Genomic DNA, 17,923 nt, shown 5'->3' on the forward strand with positions numbered 1-17,923 from the left:
TATAGGGGCTGGAGAGATGGCTCAGAGGTTAAGAGCACTGGCTGCTCTTCCAAAGGTCCTGAGTTCAATTCCCAGCAACCACATGGTGGCTCACAACCATCTGTACTGAGATCTGGCGCCCTCCTCTGGCGTGCGGGCATACATTGAGGCAAAATGTTGTATACATAATAAATAAATAAATCTTTAAAAAATAAAATAAAATAAAATAAAATGTATAATTAAAAATTACAGATTAAGTCATTTATAATAGTCAAACTTATAGCCATGTTAGTTAGATTTTCTAGATGTACAGAGATATATTTCAGATGGATAGGTATTCTTCAAATCGTTCAAAGACCTACAGAATATGGCATTTAAAATGTTTTAAGAACTTAAGGACTTCTCTCAACAGTGAGACATGTCTGCTTCTGGCAGTATCAATTACTTCAGAGAGGTTGATGGGCATTGAAGAAACTCATTATGGCATTAACCTTCAATATGACAAGGCTAGCCATTTGGGCAAGAAACTGTTCTTGCCTGGACTGCTGGACTGTGTGCTATAGAAACTGGACATGCAGGACCCATAGAAAAGTGACTGCTGAACTTTCCAAAAGATGGGTTCCTGCTTTACAGAAGAAACTGCCAGAAATTATGCAGGACACAGAAGAAAGCAACTGATGAACTTTGCCATTACAAGACAAAATAGATCTTTAAATTTCCTGCTTCATAGAAAAGCCTGACGGATACTATGGCCTATAGGCTCAAGATGGATGCCCCAGCATTGCAGAGAAACTTTGGGTGACAGTCCAGGCAGTAATATGTATCTGTCAATTCTAGAGTTTTAGAAATTGCTTGCAATGCATTTCCTGTTTACTTGGGTAATTTTGTATCTTTCTGGAATCTTTGAAGGAGTTGAAGAATAGTTAGTTATAGTTATAGTTTTCCTTAGTTATGATTCCAGATACAAATAGACTAAATATTTTAAGTATAATTCTTACTTGATAACTTGTTTTACATATGTAATTTTGCTATGTTAAAGTTAAAATCTTCCTTTTTACTTAGAAAAGGGGAGATGATGTGGTATGTCCTGTGTATGTGTTGCTCTTACTTGAATAAAGCTGCTTTGGTCTGTGGGACAATAGTTTGTACCCTGTCAATTGTATTTTAATAAAACACTAATTGGCCAGTAGCCAGGCAGGAAGTAGAAGCAGGACAACCAGGCAGGAAGTAGAGGCAGGACAACGAGAATGCTGGGAAGAGGGAAGTGCAATCTACAGTTGTGACCCAGCCACAGAAGAAGCAAGATGTGACTGCATAGGCAAATAAGGTACCGAGCCATGTGGCTAACATAGACAAGTATAATGAGCTAATATAAGTCGTAAGAGTAATAAGAAGCCTGAGCTAATGGACCAATCAGTTTAAAACTAATGTAGACCTCTGTGTGATTCTTTGGGACTTAAAGGCTGTGGGACCTGGTGGGACAGGAAACCTCAGCTCGGTGTAATAGGCCAAAAGCTGGGCCATCTCAGCTCCTCCATAACCTGAGAAATCTTTCAGATTTCCTTCAGCAAATGACTGGGCTCCTCCCACAGGAACCAATGCCAGCTTCAAGTTCCAGAGCAAGAGCACTACCACCTCCTCACATCCCCCCATCCTTAAGAGGAGTAAAAGACAAGTTGCATGGCTGACCCTGAAGATACAACCTCCACAGTGTGTAACCATGCTCCGAACATCTGGTTCACAGGGTACCACCAGCTCAACACCTTCCCAGACTAGTCTGGCCTCAGCTCGGTGTAATAGGCCAAAAGCTGGGCCCTTTCAGCTCCTCCATAACCTGAGAAATCCTTCAGATTTCCAAGAATGTTTCAGAACTCAAGACACAGAACCTTCAGCACCAGAAAAGAGTTTGCCAAGGATGCACCTTGAAATGTCCAATGATGAAGGCTTTTGGAACAGAGTCCAGCAACTCTAAGACATCCTATGGGTACCAGGGAGACCAGGTCAGGGGGTCAGTTGGAGAGACAAGTCACAGTGGGCAAGGACAGCTCCCCTTATCATCCTCAATGGAAGTGACAACCAAACACCTCAGAATAGAACTTGGGGAGACTTCCTACCTCTCTTATGTTCTATTTTGGCACACAGGGTACACAATCAAGAAGACTCTGCAGCTGCCTCCACTTCAGAGCTCACTGGGACAAGGACTTGAACATCCACCTTACAAACAGTAAGGCAGCCCTAGGTCAGAGTGACATCAATACTGCCAGCTCGGCAGGATCTAGAAACCCCCAGGAGGCACACCTCTGGGCATGTGTATAAGGGAGTTTCTAAATTGGGTTAATTAAGGTAGGAAAGCCTACCCTAAATATGGGCAGTACCATCCTGTGGGCTGAACATCAGCATCCATGTTTCCTGCCTGGACACAGTGTAAGCAGCTGCCATCTCCTGCCACCACCTCCTGTGATGGGAGGGTGACTCTGCCTTCTCACTGTGAGCCAGAACAAGTGCTTCCTTCCTCAGTCATTCTGTCAGGGTTCTTGTCCCAGAGACAACAAAACTAACAGAGCTAGCCACCCATGGACATCCTCCCTTCTCCAGAAGGCTCAGCATGTCCACAGGCTCCTCTTGTGTCCCCAGCAGCCTTTTCAAAGCTAAGAGGCCAGTTCATCTTTCAAATGGACATCCCCAATGCCATGTCTGCCTCTGAGTCTGGGCCATGCAGAGAAGAAAACAATCTCTCTGCAGGGTGCGGGGAACAAAATATACAGGGATGTTTTTAACAACATCCTCGAGGAGAGTTTCTGATACCTGCTCACAGTCCCACTTCTCCCTCACAATATAGGTGGTCCTGCCTCCTCACTGCCTGGCATTTACCTGTACCTGTTCTGGAACGAAGTTCTCTGGAGTAGGATGGGTCTGGTGTTTGTGCCAGGTTTATCATAGCCCACCGTGAATACCCGCTAGGTGAACGAGCCTTCCTGCCGATACTCGCCTGGTGTCACAACACAGTACTGAATGTTCACCTTGACTAAATTCCAAGCTGAAGGATCTCCAGGCTGAACTCTGATCCCTCCTCCTTCTATACCTTGCTTATGCTTGAGTGTGGGGCGAGCATCCAGCAGATGAGGAGCACAGGGAGCTGACTGTAGAAACTTTCCAGCTTCTGCAGTATGACTGACACCAAGGCCTCCCCAGGCCAATGCTGACATCTCCTTCTGACCCCTAAAACTTTCCCTGACAGTGATTCTCCAGGCCCCGGGGTGATCAGGCAGGCACCCCTTTGCTTTGCTTGTGCCTACTCTGCACACAGTACTTAACTGGATAGAGCTCCACAGAGCAAAGCCCATTCTGCCCCAATCACTCTGTGGTCTCATGCAGAGCACAGCACAGCATCTGACAAATAGTAGGTACTCAATAAATACACAAGATGAACAAGAAAAGGTATTTGGTAAAACAAAAGCAAAGAGCAGAACAGAAAGGGGATTTGGTCTACTTCTCCTTTCAGTAACGATCTCAAAGCAAGATTGATGCTGTGGGACAATGGTCTTGTACTCTGTAAAGTTTGTTACTTGTACTGGTTTAATAAAATGCTGACTGGCCAGCAGTCAGGCAGGAAGTACAGGTGGGGTGACCAGAACAGGAGAATTCTGGGAAGAGGAAAGGCTCAGTTTGCAGTCATCACCCAGACACAGATGAAGCAAGATGAGAACGCCTCACTGATAAAGGTACCAAGCTACGTGGCTAACACAGACAAGAATTATGAATTACTGTAAGATGTAAGAATTAGTTAAGAAGAAGCCTAAGCTAATAGGCCAAACAGTTTATAATTTATGTAGGTCTCTGTGTGTTTCTCTGTGACTGAACAGCTATAAGACTGGGCAGGACAGAAACCTCTGTCAACAGACTGAGAACAGGGAGACACCTAAAACTCCCAGGTACCCCTGCACGTCACATTCTGATCCCACAACCTTCTGAGAGCAGTCCCCGTGCACGCAGCGCTGCTCTGAGGACACAGCCCCTGCGCTCACCTGGCTTGTCTCCATCAGGACACAGGATACCGTGGCCTCACAGGTGGCAGGGCACCATGGTCAAAGTCTCCAAACCCATGCAAAAGGATCTTCACCTAGGTCCCCTAAGTCGTGGGCTCAGAGTGAAAAGGAGACAGAAAGACAAGAGACTCATATAGATACGTGTGGGGCAACAGGTGGCAGTCGCCTGAGATGACAATGGTATGGTCCCCTCACACTTCACTACCAAAACAGAAGCAGCTATAGGGAAAAAATAAAACTCCCAAGACAAAAGCTTTCCCATCTTACTCTAAAGAAGTTGCTCTGGCTCTCAAAGAGCCTGGATTTAGTGGAGCAGGGACAGATGACTCCGTCTGAGCTGTAAGGACAGTGACTCACCGTAGGTGCCCATGTCTGTAACTGCCTATGTAAAACTACAGTCCTCTGCTCTCTACCTAGTCACCCACCCCTTCTCCGGCTGACTGCCAATGCTCTGTGTCATTTCCCTGTCACAGTCAGCCTCAGTTACTACCTGACAGACCTGGAAAGAGGGAGCCTCAGCTAAGGAACTGAGACAACAGACTGGCCTGTGGGTACATCTGGGGGCATTTTCTTGATTGTTAACTGATGGAGGAGGACCTAGTCCACCATGGGCAGTGCTATCCATGGGCAGGTGGGCCTGGACTGTGTAAGAACCGTATCTGAATACAAAACTGGAAGCAAGACAGCAGGAAGTACTCCCCCATGGGCTCTATTTTCAGTCCCTACCCCAATTTCTGCCTTGGCTTCACCCGATGAAGGATTATAACCTGTAAGCTAAACTAACTCTCTCCTTCCACCAAGCTGCTTTTTTTGTCAATGTTTTTCCACAGGACAGAGAAACACACCAGAACAATGAGTACTCTGTTTCTATAGAGTGAGACTCATGCCCAGTTCACACCACCAGGTCTATCACCTATGTGCACACTTCCCAAGCAGAAAATCAAAAGCCCCAAAATATGTGCAAATACCTCATGACTTGAACAAAATGACTACTTTTCGAGGCTTGATGATCATGAGAATGTCGTCTTCCTCACGACTATGTCTGCTCCAGGGAGGCCTGAGACTTGCCATGCGGAAAGGTGTGGACAATCCAGGAGCAGTCCAGCAACTCTGCTACTAGCTGTGCCGGTTTAGAAGAGGTGCCCTGTCTTGTTAAACCTCTTCTTTCTTAGAGGAGAGGCAGCCACAAGCATCAGGGAGCTACTTTTTAGCACCCAGGAAGCTCATCCAATTAAGTGCCATTCTGAAAGACAGCAGTATCTGGGGTCTTCAGAGCCCCTTAAAGGGTGTGTGCAGACCAGGCAGTATCTGGGGTCTTCAGAGCCTCTTAAAGGGCGTGTGTAGACCAAGCAGCATCTGGGGCCTACAGAGCCTCTTAATGGGCGTGTACAGACCAGGCAGCATCCAGGGCCTGCGCAACCCCTTAAAGGGTGTGTGCAGACCAGGCAGTATCTGGGGTCTTCGGAGCCCCTTAAAGGGTGTGTGCAGACCAAGCAGTATCTGGGACCTTCAGAGCCCCTTAAAGGGTGTGTGCAGACCAGGCAGCATCTGGGGCCTTCAAAGCCCCTTAAAGGGAGTGTGCAGACCAGGCAGTATCTGGGGCCTTCGGAGCCCCTTAAAGGGCGTGTGCAGACCAAGCAGGTCCTTTCATGCTCCTAGGCCTCGTTTTCTCCTTACTGAAAACAGAGACAGTATCGTTCCCTGACCAGCTGGCCTCCCACAATGGAGCCACAATCAAAGACTAGACCTGTGCAAAGGAACACAGGCTGCTGAGAAGTGGATGGCTCCAAGACCAGGACCAGATACGTTCAAGGTGAGACTAGGGCACTGAGCTCCACAGCAATAAAACATACAGAAAGCAATGAGGACATGTAAGAGGAGCATAAGAACCAGCCTTTCCTTCTCCCTTGGGCCAGCTGAGCATTAAAATGAGCCATGACATGAGTGGAGAATCACACACCAAGTCACGCAGTCATCAGCCAATACTGATAGCACAGAAATAAGAAGGGAAGGGCAGCGAAGTGGAGAACATCCCACTGACAGAAGAAAGCCACCTAGGATATACAGAATGAAAGAGATGAAAAAAACTCTATTTGATAACTACCGTATTTCGAGGTCATTCTTATCTCTGTAGAGTTGGGGAAGAACTTGGGCTACATGAGATTTTTATCTCTAAATAAATAGCCCAAGCCCCAAATCCTTGCTCAACCACAGCATGACCTACGGGCCTTAAGATCATCCCAGGAGACTAAAGACCAAGAACGACAGACTGCTGAGAGAGAGTGAGCTGAGCTGGTAGCTGCCATTCCAGCAGAACGAGGAACAGGACACGCCCACAGCCGCTGCAGAGTGAGAGCGAACACCCTGCTTTGCCTGCAAGTCAGGGCCTCAGTCTCCCATCCTGAGAGCAGCTCAGAGCAAAGGACATCCGGCAAGGTGAGTGGCCTGGGAGCCTTAAGATGCCCTGAGGCGATGGGAGGCTCGGAAACAACCAAAGCCTGGAGCCAGTCAACCTGAGGGGCACGCGCAATCCCACATACTGAAACAAATGCTGAATCCAGAAAGAAATCCAAAGGTAACGTTAGAAATTAGGGTAACTCTGAAAACTTAAAAATGAGGTACCTAACATCTAAAAATAAACACAGAAGAATCTGCACACAAAACCGTAAAGGAGGGGGCAGGTAACTGAGGTAAAATGGTAGATCTAGGTAAAAACAATTCTTCTATTCTGACTTTTCCAGAAATGGAAGAAGCTTCCCCAAGTCGTTAGAAAGCTCACAGACCCAGCACATCCACCCCAAGGTGCCACAGCTGGCTTGGGCACACCTACCTGTCAGGTATTCCAGGACGGCAGCCATGTACACAGGTGCCCCCACGCCGATCCGATATTTAGGGTGGCCTTTCTTGATGTACCGCAGCATCCGTCCCACGGGGAAGATGACTCCTGCCTTGGCTGACCGGGAGGTCTTGGTAGATTTCTTCTTCCCACCACGGCTCGACATGGCGGTGGCCCCAGAAGCAGATCAGCAAGTTCACTGCGAAGGCAAGAAGCACAGTCAGGGCCACTGGGCACGGCTCACTACCCATTTTCCAGGGCTGCTGTGGTCTCGACAGGAACAGAGGACAGGCACAGCAGGCAGCCTGCCGAGGCATTTATGTGCTTGAAAGGCCTTGTCCGAGCCTTGCACCGAGAATGCGCAGTTTTGTACATTTCATCCTGTGAAGCAGTCTTACCGGTCACTTCCATTTAAATGCTATACTGACAATGACTGCTCCTAAGTGTCTTGCCTTTATGCCTCATGTGTAAAAATAATAAAAATAATGGGATTTTCTATTATGTTCTACACCTCTTCAATAATTGTATTTTTACGCACTTGAGACTGGAATAATAAATCTGCAGCATAAAGGAAAGTCCACAGTCTTCACCTAGAATAAGGACGTAAAGCCAAGAGGCTGGATTCTGTAATGAGAGTTGTGTTCTCTCCCCTAGGACCCTGATCTATGACAGGCAAAAGCAGTGAGGAAAGGCCAGATGCCAGAGGTGGCAGGTGAACAAGGCTTTCCGAGTACACGCAGTCCACTGGGGCTGCCTTGGCCCTGCTTTCGTTTACTCTCTACTCCCACCCTCAAAGCCCTTAGCCCAGAGGATGTTCCTCGGCACCTGCCACAACAGGACCCAGCTCACCCAATGTTAACCATGTGGTCACCTGCCGTAACTGGACCCAGCTCATCCAATGCTAACCACATGGTCACCTGCCATGGATGGACCCAGCTCACCCAATGTCATCCACGTAGTCACCTGGCATGACTGGACCCAGCTCACCCACAGTTCGCCATGTGGTCACCTGCCATGACTGGACCCAGCTCACCCAATGTTAACCATGTGGTCACCTGCCATGACTGGACCCAGCTCACCCAATGTTAACCATGTGGTCACCTGCCATGACTGGACCCAGCTCACCCAATGTTAACCATGTGGTCACCTGCCATGGATGGACCCTGTTAACCACGTGGTCCCAGGCATCTGCAAAGTCCTTCACTTGCCTGCTCTCCTACTCTACCCTGCAGGCTGGTCAGTCTTATCACACACACACCTGAATGTGTCCTCACCCTGATTCAAGCTTACCAGGACCACCACAAACCCCAAGATAAAAATCATGATTGTTGGGCACCACTATGCGAGGCCCTAGAAATCTGAGCCTGCCACAGAAGTCTAATTTGGCATCACATCACTATGAGCTCAACTCTGACGGAGATCCACGGGGCACCCCATGAAGGTCCTCTGGCTTGGCTTCTTCATGCCTCTACGCTGATTCTCCCCTTGTCAGGGCCTCCTTTAGCTACATTCTCCTTGCTCTGCTAATTATCTCTGATCTAGCATAATCTCATCTCCGCCAGCTTCAGGCCACAGCAATGATGGGCCCTGATTCCAGCTTCTTCTACAGACTGCAAGTGGGAGGAGGGCTGAACTGGCTGCACTTGTAGGGTGGAGAACGCTCACACTCACACAGAGTGTGCATTATAGGAGCTTACACCACCCAGCAAAGCTCCCTGCTGCCCTTACAAGGTGGCGGGGAGTGGAGAATCCTATAGTCAGCCAGGCAGTGGTGGCGCACGCCTTTAATCCCAGCACTCGAGAAGCAGAGGCAGGCGATCTCTGTGAGTTTGAGGCCAGCATGGTCTAAAGAGTGAGTTCCAGGACAGGCACCAAACTACACAGAGAAACCCTGTCTCAAAAAACAAACTGAAACAAAAAAGCCAAAGGGGGGAAAAAAAGAACCCTATAGTCACTCAATTTATAATGGTAACAAATGTAAAATTTGTGTGTGAAGTCAGTGTGGGGTGGGTGCTGATGAGGATGGGTTCTGGGGGATACTGGATGATTCTGGAGTCTCCCTGAGGCACTCTTATCGCTCAATGAACCAAATAGATAGGTCTCCCATGTGCTAAGGCACTGAGGTCAGGCTCTCTCTATGTGGGCCTTCCAGTGCTAAAGGCTATGCCTGTGAGCATGGAGACCCCAAGGCTAGGAGTTCTTGTTATTAGCTGTGAGGGCCACAGACAACAAAATTCCTGGGTGTGCAGGGGCAGCCACACCACAGCCGAGGTAAAGTAGCTCCAGCCCTGCCAGGAGCCCTGCACTGCGCCAGATCCAAGACACAAAGTCTTAAGGTCTTGGGATGCTGGGAGACGGTCAGAGCTTTTCTGAAGCAATGCGCTCTCTGTGGCCACAGCATTCCAGGGCACACCAGGTGCACAGGCACCCAGGCTCGCTGAGCACGCAGTCGGGGTGGCACACTCGTACCTGTTTCCAGGGGAGTTGGCACTGGTTCCTACAATCTTTGCCAACAACCCAAGACTTTCAGAGCATTTACTGTTGGGGTCTCTCCTCTGTCTGCAGGAGCAGCCTGTGGTCAAGGATAGTGCCAGCAGCTCAACCCCTTCATGATACATGCACAGACCAGCAGCTCCTCCAGAAAGCCTACAGGCGTGACTGTGCTGCCTCTGTGGACAGCTGTGTTCAGTGGAGGCCATAGGTACCAGGACGGGACAAGCGTTACACATATTCACTTTTAGGTTTTAAAAGTATTCACTTTAGGTATTCACTATTAGTACTAAATATTCATATTTAGGAGTGATATTCCTTCTGTTTCCTTCTGACAGCAGCCAAGAGTCTTTATGCCACAAACTAGAGACACTCGGTCCCTATGTCAGTATCTATCCGGCTACCAGACCTCTATGACAAAGGCCTACTTATCAGTTCTACAGGCACCTTAAAGTTCTCTGGGTCTCTAGTCCCATCTGTGGCAATATTCTGTGAGCTCTGAGAATGTATCTTTACCTATTTCCTAGTGTCCTTGCTGTCTCAGGAACCCCAGGCCCCTCTGACATCCCAAGCCCCCCATGCTGTGTCAAGAATATCTTTAAATATGCTGTTTCTCCCAGCTGGAATGCCCTTTGTCCTGTCAACTCACTGAACGAAGGTTCACACACACACCCTCTTGGCCCTGGCCATAGCCAGAATGACCACTGTTCCCTACCAAAGCCTGTGTCAGCACATGTATGTCAGCACATGTATGTCAGCACGTGTATGTCAGCACGTGTATGTGCCTGCCCAATTCAACTGCAGTGCAAGCGACTGCATGCCAACTGCTGCAGGTGGCTCATCATGGATCCCAAAGCCACCATGCTGGTGAGGAGCATCCCCATACCTCCTCCCCGTGTCAGCATCTTTACTAACGTGGGAGCTGTGCTGCAGTTGTGTTACATGTCTGTGCTCTCTCTGTACTTCCTCTACAGTTTCCCAGCAGTGCTGCAGTCGTGTTACACACCTGTGCTCTCTCTGCACGTCTATAGTTCCCCAGCTGTACTGCAGTCGTGTTACACACCTGTGCCCTCTGCACTTCTACAGTTCCACAAGCCATGGAAGAACGCTGTGGGCCCTGAGCCTCCTCACCTCAAGCAGTGCGCGTTGGTTTTTAAGCATTCTCTGCCCAATCACTTCCTACCTGCAGTCTCCAGAGAAGCCTGTGCATGTGCCAGGTCCTGCCTGCTCCGAGACCTCTGGGGTGAGAGCAGCTCCAGCTTAGCTCCAGTGTGAGAAGAGTGGCCGTGGGAGAGGAGGCTACTGGGCAGCATGATCTATAGTGAGAAGTTCCACCAACCTCACCTGCTTCTAATATGGCTCTACTACCAGTAGGCATATGGCCTTGGTCAAGTGACTTAATCCCTCTGAGCCTTTTCTTTTCCTCTGTCTGTTAGAGGTGATGGTAAAAAGGACCATAAAGAACTGATAGGAAAACTGGTTGAGTGTGTGAGGAAGGGGGCTGACACTCCGAGTCACTGCTCAACTGTGAGCCAAGACACAGGACACCTAAGAAAAGGCAACTCTTTAGTGAGACGCTTGTCCTGGACAGGGCACCACTGCTAAACTGACATTAGGTAATTCCCTACAACTTATTTCTCACTCATAAAAATTCCTGCTATGGTTTAGGTGTGCACCGCCCAGACTCAAGTGTTAAAGTAGACTCCATTTTGGTGATAAGGGACATTGACTTTATGATGTGGAGCTAGTGGGGACTCTAGTACTGGCTCCTCCAGACTCCTCTGCCTTCCTCTCTAACCAGAGAGGATCATGCTTACCGACCCCTTGCTCAAAGCATCAGGAGGGACTCATCTGAGCTAGGCTGAGGCTGGCACCATACCCAAAAACCTTCAAAACTGTGAGCTAAGTCAATTTCTTTGTGAAGTTACCTAGCCTCAGATAGTTCAAGATGGCAGCAGAAAAGCAAATACAAAAAGGTTCAGAAATGGTTTCGATGACTGGTAGTCGCATCTCCATGACACATAGATCCTGACCCCTCCCATCTGTGGTTCTGCCATCTTTCATGCCTGACTCCCACTGTTGCCATGGAGGACAACACAGTCTTAGGGGCCATGCCTGAAAATGGGCACACCACTACTGACTGTGAGCTATCAGTCAGAACCTAGTTACACATCTCTTGGAACCACAAGAGGGGCTGTGATGGGCCATGACAAGCCAGTCTAAACGCTGTCTCTGAAACCACGGTCTGAGCGGCAAGTCTGGTATAACCTGTGTCCTACTGCAGCCTGATCTGAGGGAAGGACAGTCCGACATCATAGACAAGACTTTCCAAGCACTCAGTCTCTTCTCAGGACACCACTGCTATTCTTCTGGGCATCGAAGAATCTCTCTCCTTGCTGTGCTAACCATCCAGGAGGATCCATCCAGGAGGATCCAGAGGGTCCCAAACACTCTGAAGACACTGAAAATGCACCCGGTTATACTGCATGCTAACCATCCCTCGGCTGTCACCAGTCTAGGACATGAAGCTCCTGCCACTCATCCTAGGGGATCTCTGGGTCACATCCCTATACTCTGGGATACTTGTGGTCTCAGTGTCTCTGAGGCTTCCTACAGCTTTGGGTGGTCAGAGGATAGACATTTAATCTGGCAGTACGTTTAGAGGCGGTGCCTTCAGGAAATGATTAGGATTGAGTAAGGTCACTAAACAAGAATCCGCATGAGTCAATCTTGGTGCCTTTAAAGGAAGAAGAGAGTTTAAGACTCAGACACACAGACACACACACACACACATAATCCCTGTCCCACACCATTTGATACTCTACACAACCTCAGGACCGTAACAGGATGAAGGCTTACCTCCAAAACCCCTTTCTTTTATAAAATAGCCCACCTCTGAAAGCTCATCATAGTACCAAGACAGAGAAGCTCACTCTGTAGCTCCTTCATCTCCAGGCTAATCACAGCAAGCATGCACCTCGCTTGCAGAAACCCAAAACTTACCCAAAGAAAAACTTGTGGAGAAACAGCACATGAGTGAAAAGGCAATTTCTACTCACAAGCTGCTTGACAAGGAAGGTGTACTGGGATAGTACAGTCTGTCCTCAGAGCACAGATGGAGTAGAAAGCTGGTGTGAGGACTCCATGGGAGGGGAGGACACGACAAGAAGCCCTCTTTCTCCAGAAGGGACAGGAGGGGAAGTGCTGTAGAGATCTGCCACCTGCCCGGCACACCTTCCTACAGCAACCTCCTTCACTCCCATCCACCCCCCCACACCCGCTGTCCTCCCTAGAGGGGCCTGTGTCTTCTACGGATGATGCAAGTCCATCAATGGGGCTCACCATGCTATTGTGGCCATGCTTTCTGTCCCTGCTGACATCCTGGCGAGGTCAGTTCTGAGGCACAAAGTTTTGAGCATCTTTTCTTTCCCCAATCTTTTATTTCTAGCAACTAAAGCATCCCCAGTCCAACTTACTCAGTTATTCTTGCTATAGCTCCGGGGGACCCAGCAATAAATAAATAAATCCTTATATGATAATTTCCCTCTGCCAATTCCTTCTAATATATTCAGTAATTCTTTTCAATGTCATGTTCTCTTCAAATGCTTTTTCAATCCTCCCTTCCACCCTGTTCACCATTCTGATCTGACCTCAACCCTCGGTACACTGTATCATCGGCACACCTCAACCCTGGGTACACTGTATCATCAGCACACCTCAATACTCGCTACCCTGTATCATCGGGACACCTCAACACTCGCTACACTATATCATCAGCACCTGTTTTCTTAGCTGTCTTGGTACCCCAAGCGAATTTCCTCTGGTTGCCACTATATCCCTGCTTGCTATCCTGTCTGGCTGTTTAGTTACAGTGAATGGGTTCCCACCAAAGAGAACAGGGCAGCATGTCCAAAGGCTACAGACTCAGCCATGGCTAGTGGGACATCAGTAATCTTCGGATTATCCCATATACCATTTGTCAAGACCCATCTGTCAAGTAGCTGTGAAAGTTGAGAACTTCAAAAGTCAGGGGAGTTTGTGCCACCTTGGGAGTTACCAGGAAGTTAACATGTCCTGATGGATGAGACACAAGTCCCACAAAGGGTTATGGCTGTGACAATCTTTGACCCTGTCTGCCTTTCTTCTCAGCACTATTCTGACGAATACTGGCCAGAAGAAATGTTAATCTTCACACCTACAAGACACCGACCCACTGATGCTATAGCAGAGACAGCCTTTACCAGGGGTGACCAAAGCTTTTAATAGAACAACATGAAGTTGGCATCTACAAAGTGCTGGACCACATTCATGCTACCCTAGGACGCATACAGCTTGCAGGTTGTAGGCTGTACATGTAACCAATCAGGGCACCCAAATCGTAGGAATGATCCATTTCATCTTCTAAGCTTCAAATATATGTGTATTGACTGCGAATGAAGTTATTGGTTAGAACCACTAGGGAGTTGTGTCAGAGAACCTGAGTCCTAATCCTAGGCATGGAGGACTCTGAAGTGTTTAAGGCACTTTCAATGAGGGCCACCTGCTCCATTCCCTGCAGTTGAGCAGATGCTTGTATCCAGTAGAGATCACCTGTCAGCGCTGATCACGAAGGCAAAGCAGAGGGGCTCCACTCTGATGGCAATCCTGTCTGCAACGCTCTCCTGCATACTCCTTTCCTGCCAGACTATTAACAGCGGCACCGTTGTCCTGTCCCCAGAGGCACGTGGCTGCTACACGACCCAAGCTGCATTCTGATTGGTTCAGAACAGAGACTGGTCTTTGTACTCTAGTCAATCAGGAAAAAAATCTCTGTGTTCATCAAACTCTAAGTCACAAAATGAACCATTGGCAACCACAGGCGGGACTACAAACAGAAGCAGTCCCAGTACACGTGTGTTGCTCTGTGTCCAGCTTCCAGCCGTGGGGGAAAAGCACACCCCGAACCCAAGGGTCAATCACAAGCAGGAGATGGCTTGTAGCTGGGCCTGAAACTTCACCCTTGAATATGCCCTACAGTGTGCTTCCTGAGTGGCACAGGGAGAGGGTAGTCCTGCATTGAGGGCAACACTGCCACTTGCTTCCGCTCCCTGCTAAAGGTTGTGCTAAATTCCAAGACAGCTCCTCCAAAAAGCCATTAGAAGAAAATGTGACCTTAAGAGGTCAGGAACCCAGTCAGCGGATGTCTGGAAGCTTCTGGCTGTTTGCTAAACAGGCATCCCAACCAAACAAGACTATCTCTGGCCGCTGCTCTCCTCCCTTGCTCAGCGCTCCTTGGTGGCTCCGGACTGCTCTTAGGATCAACTGTGGTTCTGATGAGGATTCCTTGTGATTTTGCCTGCCTGTCCCCTGTCCCAAGAGTGCCATCCTAAACCTCTGGCTGTACCTCCAGGTCCTCCACTGTTGTCTTCTCCAATCGGCACACGTGGTTCCTCAGTCCTCAGACACTGGCCCCCATCTGTCCTCCTTTGTGCAGCAAACTTCCCCTTGATCTTTTCAGGCCACTAGAGCTCAGTCCCACTAACCCAACTGTCCCTCCCCGACTGGTCTCCTCAGAGCCACTCACCTGCTTGCATCTCCTACAGTCAGGACAAGGCCTGGGCATTTCTTGCTCATGAAATTACCTAACCCAGAACAGATTCCTGGGACATACTAGTGACTGCAAGACCAACCAGGTGGGGTTGCTCTCAGCAAACAAGCCACAGGCCTCTCTGGAATGAAGAGTTGATCTACTCAGGTGCACTCAGAAGACCTGAGGCACGAGGCATGAGACACTAACCATAAGCATACTGGCTGGGGGAGGGGCTCAGGATGGGTGGGCTTCCCTCCTCCTCCCACCACTCCTTCCCATCCCGTGTTCCAAGAACAGGCTCAGAGCCCATCAAGAACCAGATGCTACTGTACATCTCTGAACATCACAGAGAGATTATCTGGGTTTTCCAGTTTATTCTTTCAAGTAAGTCTTTAATCACCTTGGGGTATCATCAGCTCCAAGCCTGTCACTGGGGGAGGAAAAAACTGGCTCTTCCTAGGAGTCAAGCACATGGCACATGGTACCAGTGACACTGGCCCATTTGGTAAAAATCAAGCCAGTGCGGAGGCATCACGCGTGACTGTCCAGACAGTTCTCAGTTACTACAATGTGAGCTCTCCCTGCCTCATCATATGTAAACTATCAGTGTCCACCTCCCCCTCCCCCACGCCTTACCTAGGGATCAGCACTAACAGCAACACGTGAAAACTATGGCCCTCATTCACAGCAAAACGAGAAAGGGAGAAAGTCTAAAGTCTCAGGAGTTTCATTATCCTTGAGGGGAAACCCCCACAAACCGAAAAAGGTGATCTAGTCAGAAGGTGTGTGTGAGCCGAGTTGCTGCTGCCCGCCTGTGGACTGGAGGCAGTAATTCCAGTAGCAGGCACCAACTGTCCATTTCGGTGCTAAGGGCAACTGTGCCTGCAGAGCAGGAACTAAAGGCGGCAGGGGGGTAGTAGAGTTGCCCAAGTTTGCTCCTGAGTCTTGCACTCCAGCATAAAACTGCCCCAAACTGGGACTCCCTGCAGCAGAGTCTAGAAACAAAACACTTCCTCTCTTTTAACAGTAAAACCTCAAACCACAGAGGTGTCAGCAAGGAGGAAAGGGAGCAGGAGAACCCTTCTAATTGTCTATTCTTCTAAGCAGTTTATTGGATCATTAAAATCTTACAAAGACTTCGTAATGATTGTAATTGTTGCAGCCAAGGTCTGTCTCAACTGCTCGTTCAAAAGTCACTCACTTTCAAACTCTGAAAAACCCGTCCCTTACATTGCTTCTAAAACTCTTTCAAGCGATCTTCTGCTCGGCTCAGCAACGTGAGTTATCAGCGGTCTCTGCAGGTGTGGGGGGGGTACAGGGCTCATCATCTTGCACACCTGTTGTCAGGTGACCCAGCCAGCAGCATCCCGCGCCTTCCATCTCCACCCGCCCCACCCCCAGAGACTCTTCTCAGTTGTCCCTCTGCGCGCGGGGAGCCTACGGCCTTCCGGAGTCACCTTAAAATAACACCTCCCCACCACAAAGCAAACAAAAGGCGATCGAGAGCAGCGGGGCTTCCACGGCTCCTCTCCGGCCCGCCCCGGCCTGGGATTCGGTCCTCGAGTGGTCCCCGGGCCTCCCCTGCTCAGGCCTCGCGGCGGGTCCCCTCCAGCCGGCCACACAACGGCCCAAGGCTCGCGCCCCACTTATTGTGCCCGGGAGGACACGCGCGGGCCGGCGGCGCGCGACCAAGTACAACTCCAAGCACAGCAGCTCCGAGCCCCGGGCGGGCGGGCCAGTCAGGGCCTCCGGGCCTCGGTGTCCTCGGGCCCGCATCAGCTCTGGCTCTACCGCCCGGGGAGGGGACCCGAACGGCCCCTTTCCCACAAAGCGCCCCGGCGGGGGCAGGGGTGCGTCTCCAAGAGAAGTTGGTTTCCGGGTTTGCTTTCCGAACAAAACCAGCCGGACCCGCGCACTGCTCGGACAGGGCCTTGGCGGGCTCCGTGCAGCCCGCTGACCGAGGGCACCCGCCCGAGCTCTCCCGGACACCAGGCAGGGCCGCTGCGCACGGCTGCGGCGGGAGGGCGCGCGGGGCCCAGACGGTGCGGACCGGCTGCCTGCGGCTCCGAGGCCCGCGCGGCACTTACCGGGCGGCTGCAAGGTGTAGGGCCCGAGCCCTGTCGGCCGCTCGCGCCGCTCCGCTCCGCACTCCTGCCGGCCCGCCCACGCCTCCTCGCTTCCCGCCCGCGCGTCCCGCGCTCGCGCCCTCCGCCCGGCTCCGCTGGAACCAGTGAACTGGAACCACTCGCGGCCGCCCCGGGATTCCCACAATGCACAGCGCGCCGCTCGTCACATCCCTTCCCGGCCTCGCGCGTCCGGCCACCCCTCCCCGCGCTGCCCAGCGCCCCGGCCTTGACCCCAGGCCTGCGCTGGGGTCCTAGACGTCGACGGTTCTAGCCTGGGCTGTACCCAGGCCTGCCGGCCCGCCCTGTCCCCAGGCGTGGGTCCGCGCGCGCGAGCTGCGGGAGTCAGGCCTTAGGAAGATGCTCGTCCGGGGCGCATCGCAGCCTGTGTCTTCAGTGAGCACCTACTGTGTGGCTTGCACAGCCCCAAGGCCAGGAGCGTCGCCCACAAAGACCGAGGATGGTATATTTGTTGTTACCAGGGATCTTTTTCTCCCCAGTCAGTGCAAACCCCCGGCGCCGCAAGCCAACCCGGTGCGTGCTCCCGGATCCGCCGCTGCATCTCAACTCCCTGGATCAGTGGGGTTTCTTCACAGATGGCCTCAAAGTCCGAGCTTGCTTTGTTCGTGGCATTGGTCAGCTACCTCCACGAAGCAAACGTTTGTTGGCTCTTGGCTCTAAGTGGAGATGTACTGGTATAAGCAATGACACTTTTCTTACACATGTATTAAGGAGGGGAGAGCAGACAGTCAGAAAGACATCCAAGTCCATCTACAGAACTAAAGACACCCCCCCCCCCCAAAACTCAGGTTGCGCTAGAATAGCAGCAGGTATTTGGATTGTGACCCTTACTTAGTCTTTAACATTTGAGCCAGCTCTC

At 50.4% G+C, this 17,923-nt stretch overlaps 1 protein-coding gene across 4 annotated transcripts in view; it reads right to left on the minus strand.

Moving 5' to 3' along the window:
* The window catches only part of Macroh2a1 (macroH2A.1 histone), a 63,469-nt gene extending 46,287 nt beyond the window's left edge, over positions 1–17,182 (minus strand). For 2 of the 4 annotated variants that reach the window (XM_050143564.1, XM_050143561.1), the window contains exons 1-2: positions 17,008–17,181; positions 6,856–7,060 (exon numbers count right to left, since the gene is read on the minus strand). In XM_050143564.1, coding sequence (XP_049999521.1) covers positions 6,856–7,027 — 172 coding nt within the window. In that variant the 5' untranslated portion in view covers positions 7,028–7,060; positions 17,008–17,181. Of the gene's footprint in view, positions 1–6,855; positions 7,061–17,007 lie in introns of all 4 variants that reach the window. The other 2 variants (XM_050143563.1, XM_050143562.1) reach the window with 2 other exon arrangements.
* Positions 17,183–17,923: the final 741 nt, after the last annotated feature.

This window comes from Alexandromys fortis, unplaced genomic scaffold, assembly GCF_014885135.2.
Source record: "Alexandromys fortis isolate MF-2015 unplaced genomic scaffold, M_Fortis_MF-2015_v1.1 scaffold_1, whole genome shotgun sequence".
NCBI lineage: Eukaryota > Metazoa > Chordata > Mammalia > Rodentia > Cricetidae > Alexandromys > Alexandromys fortis.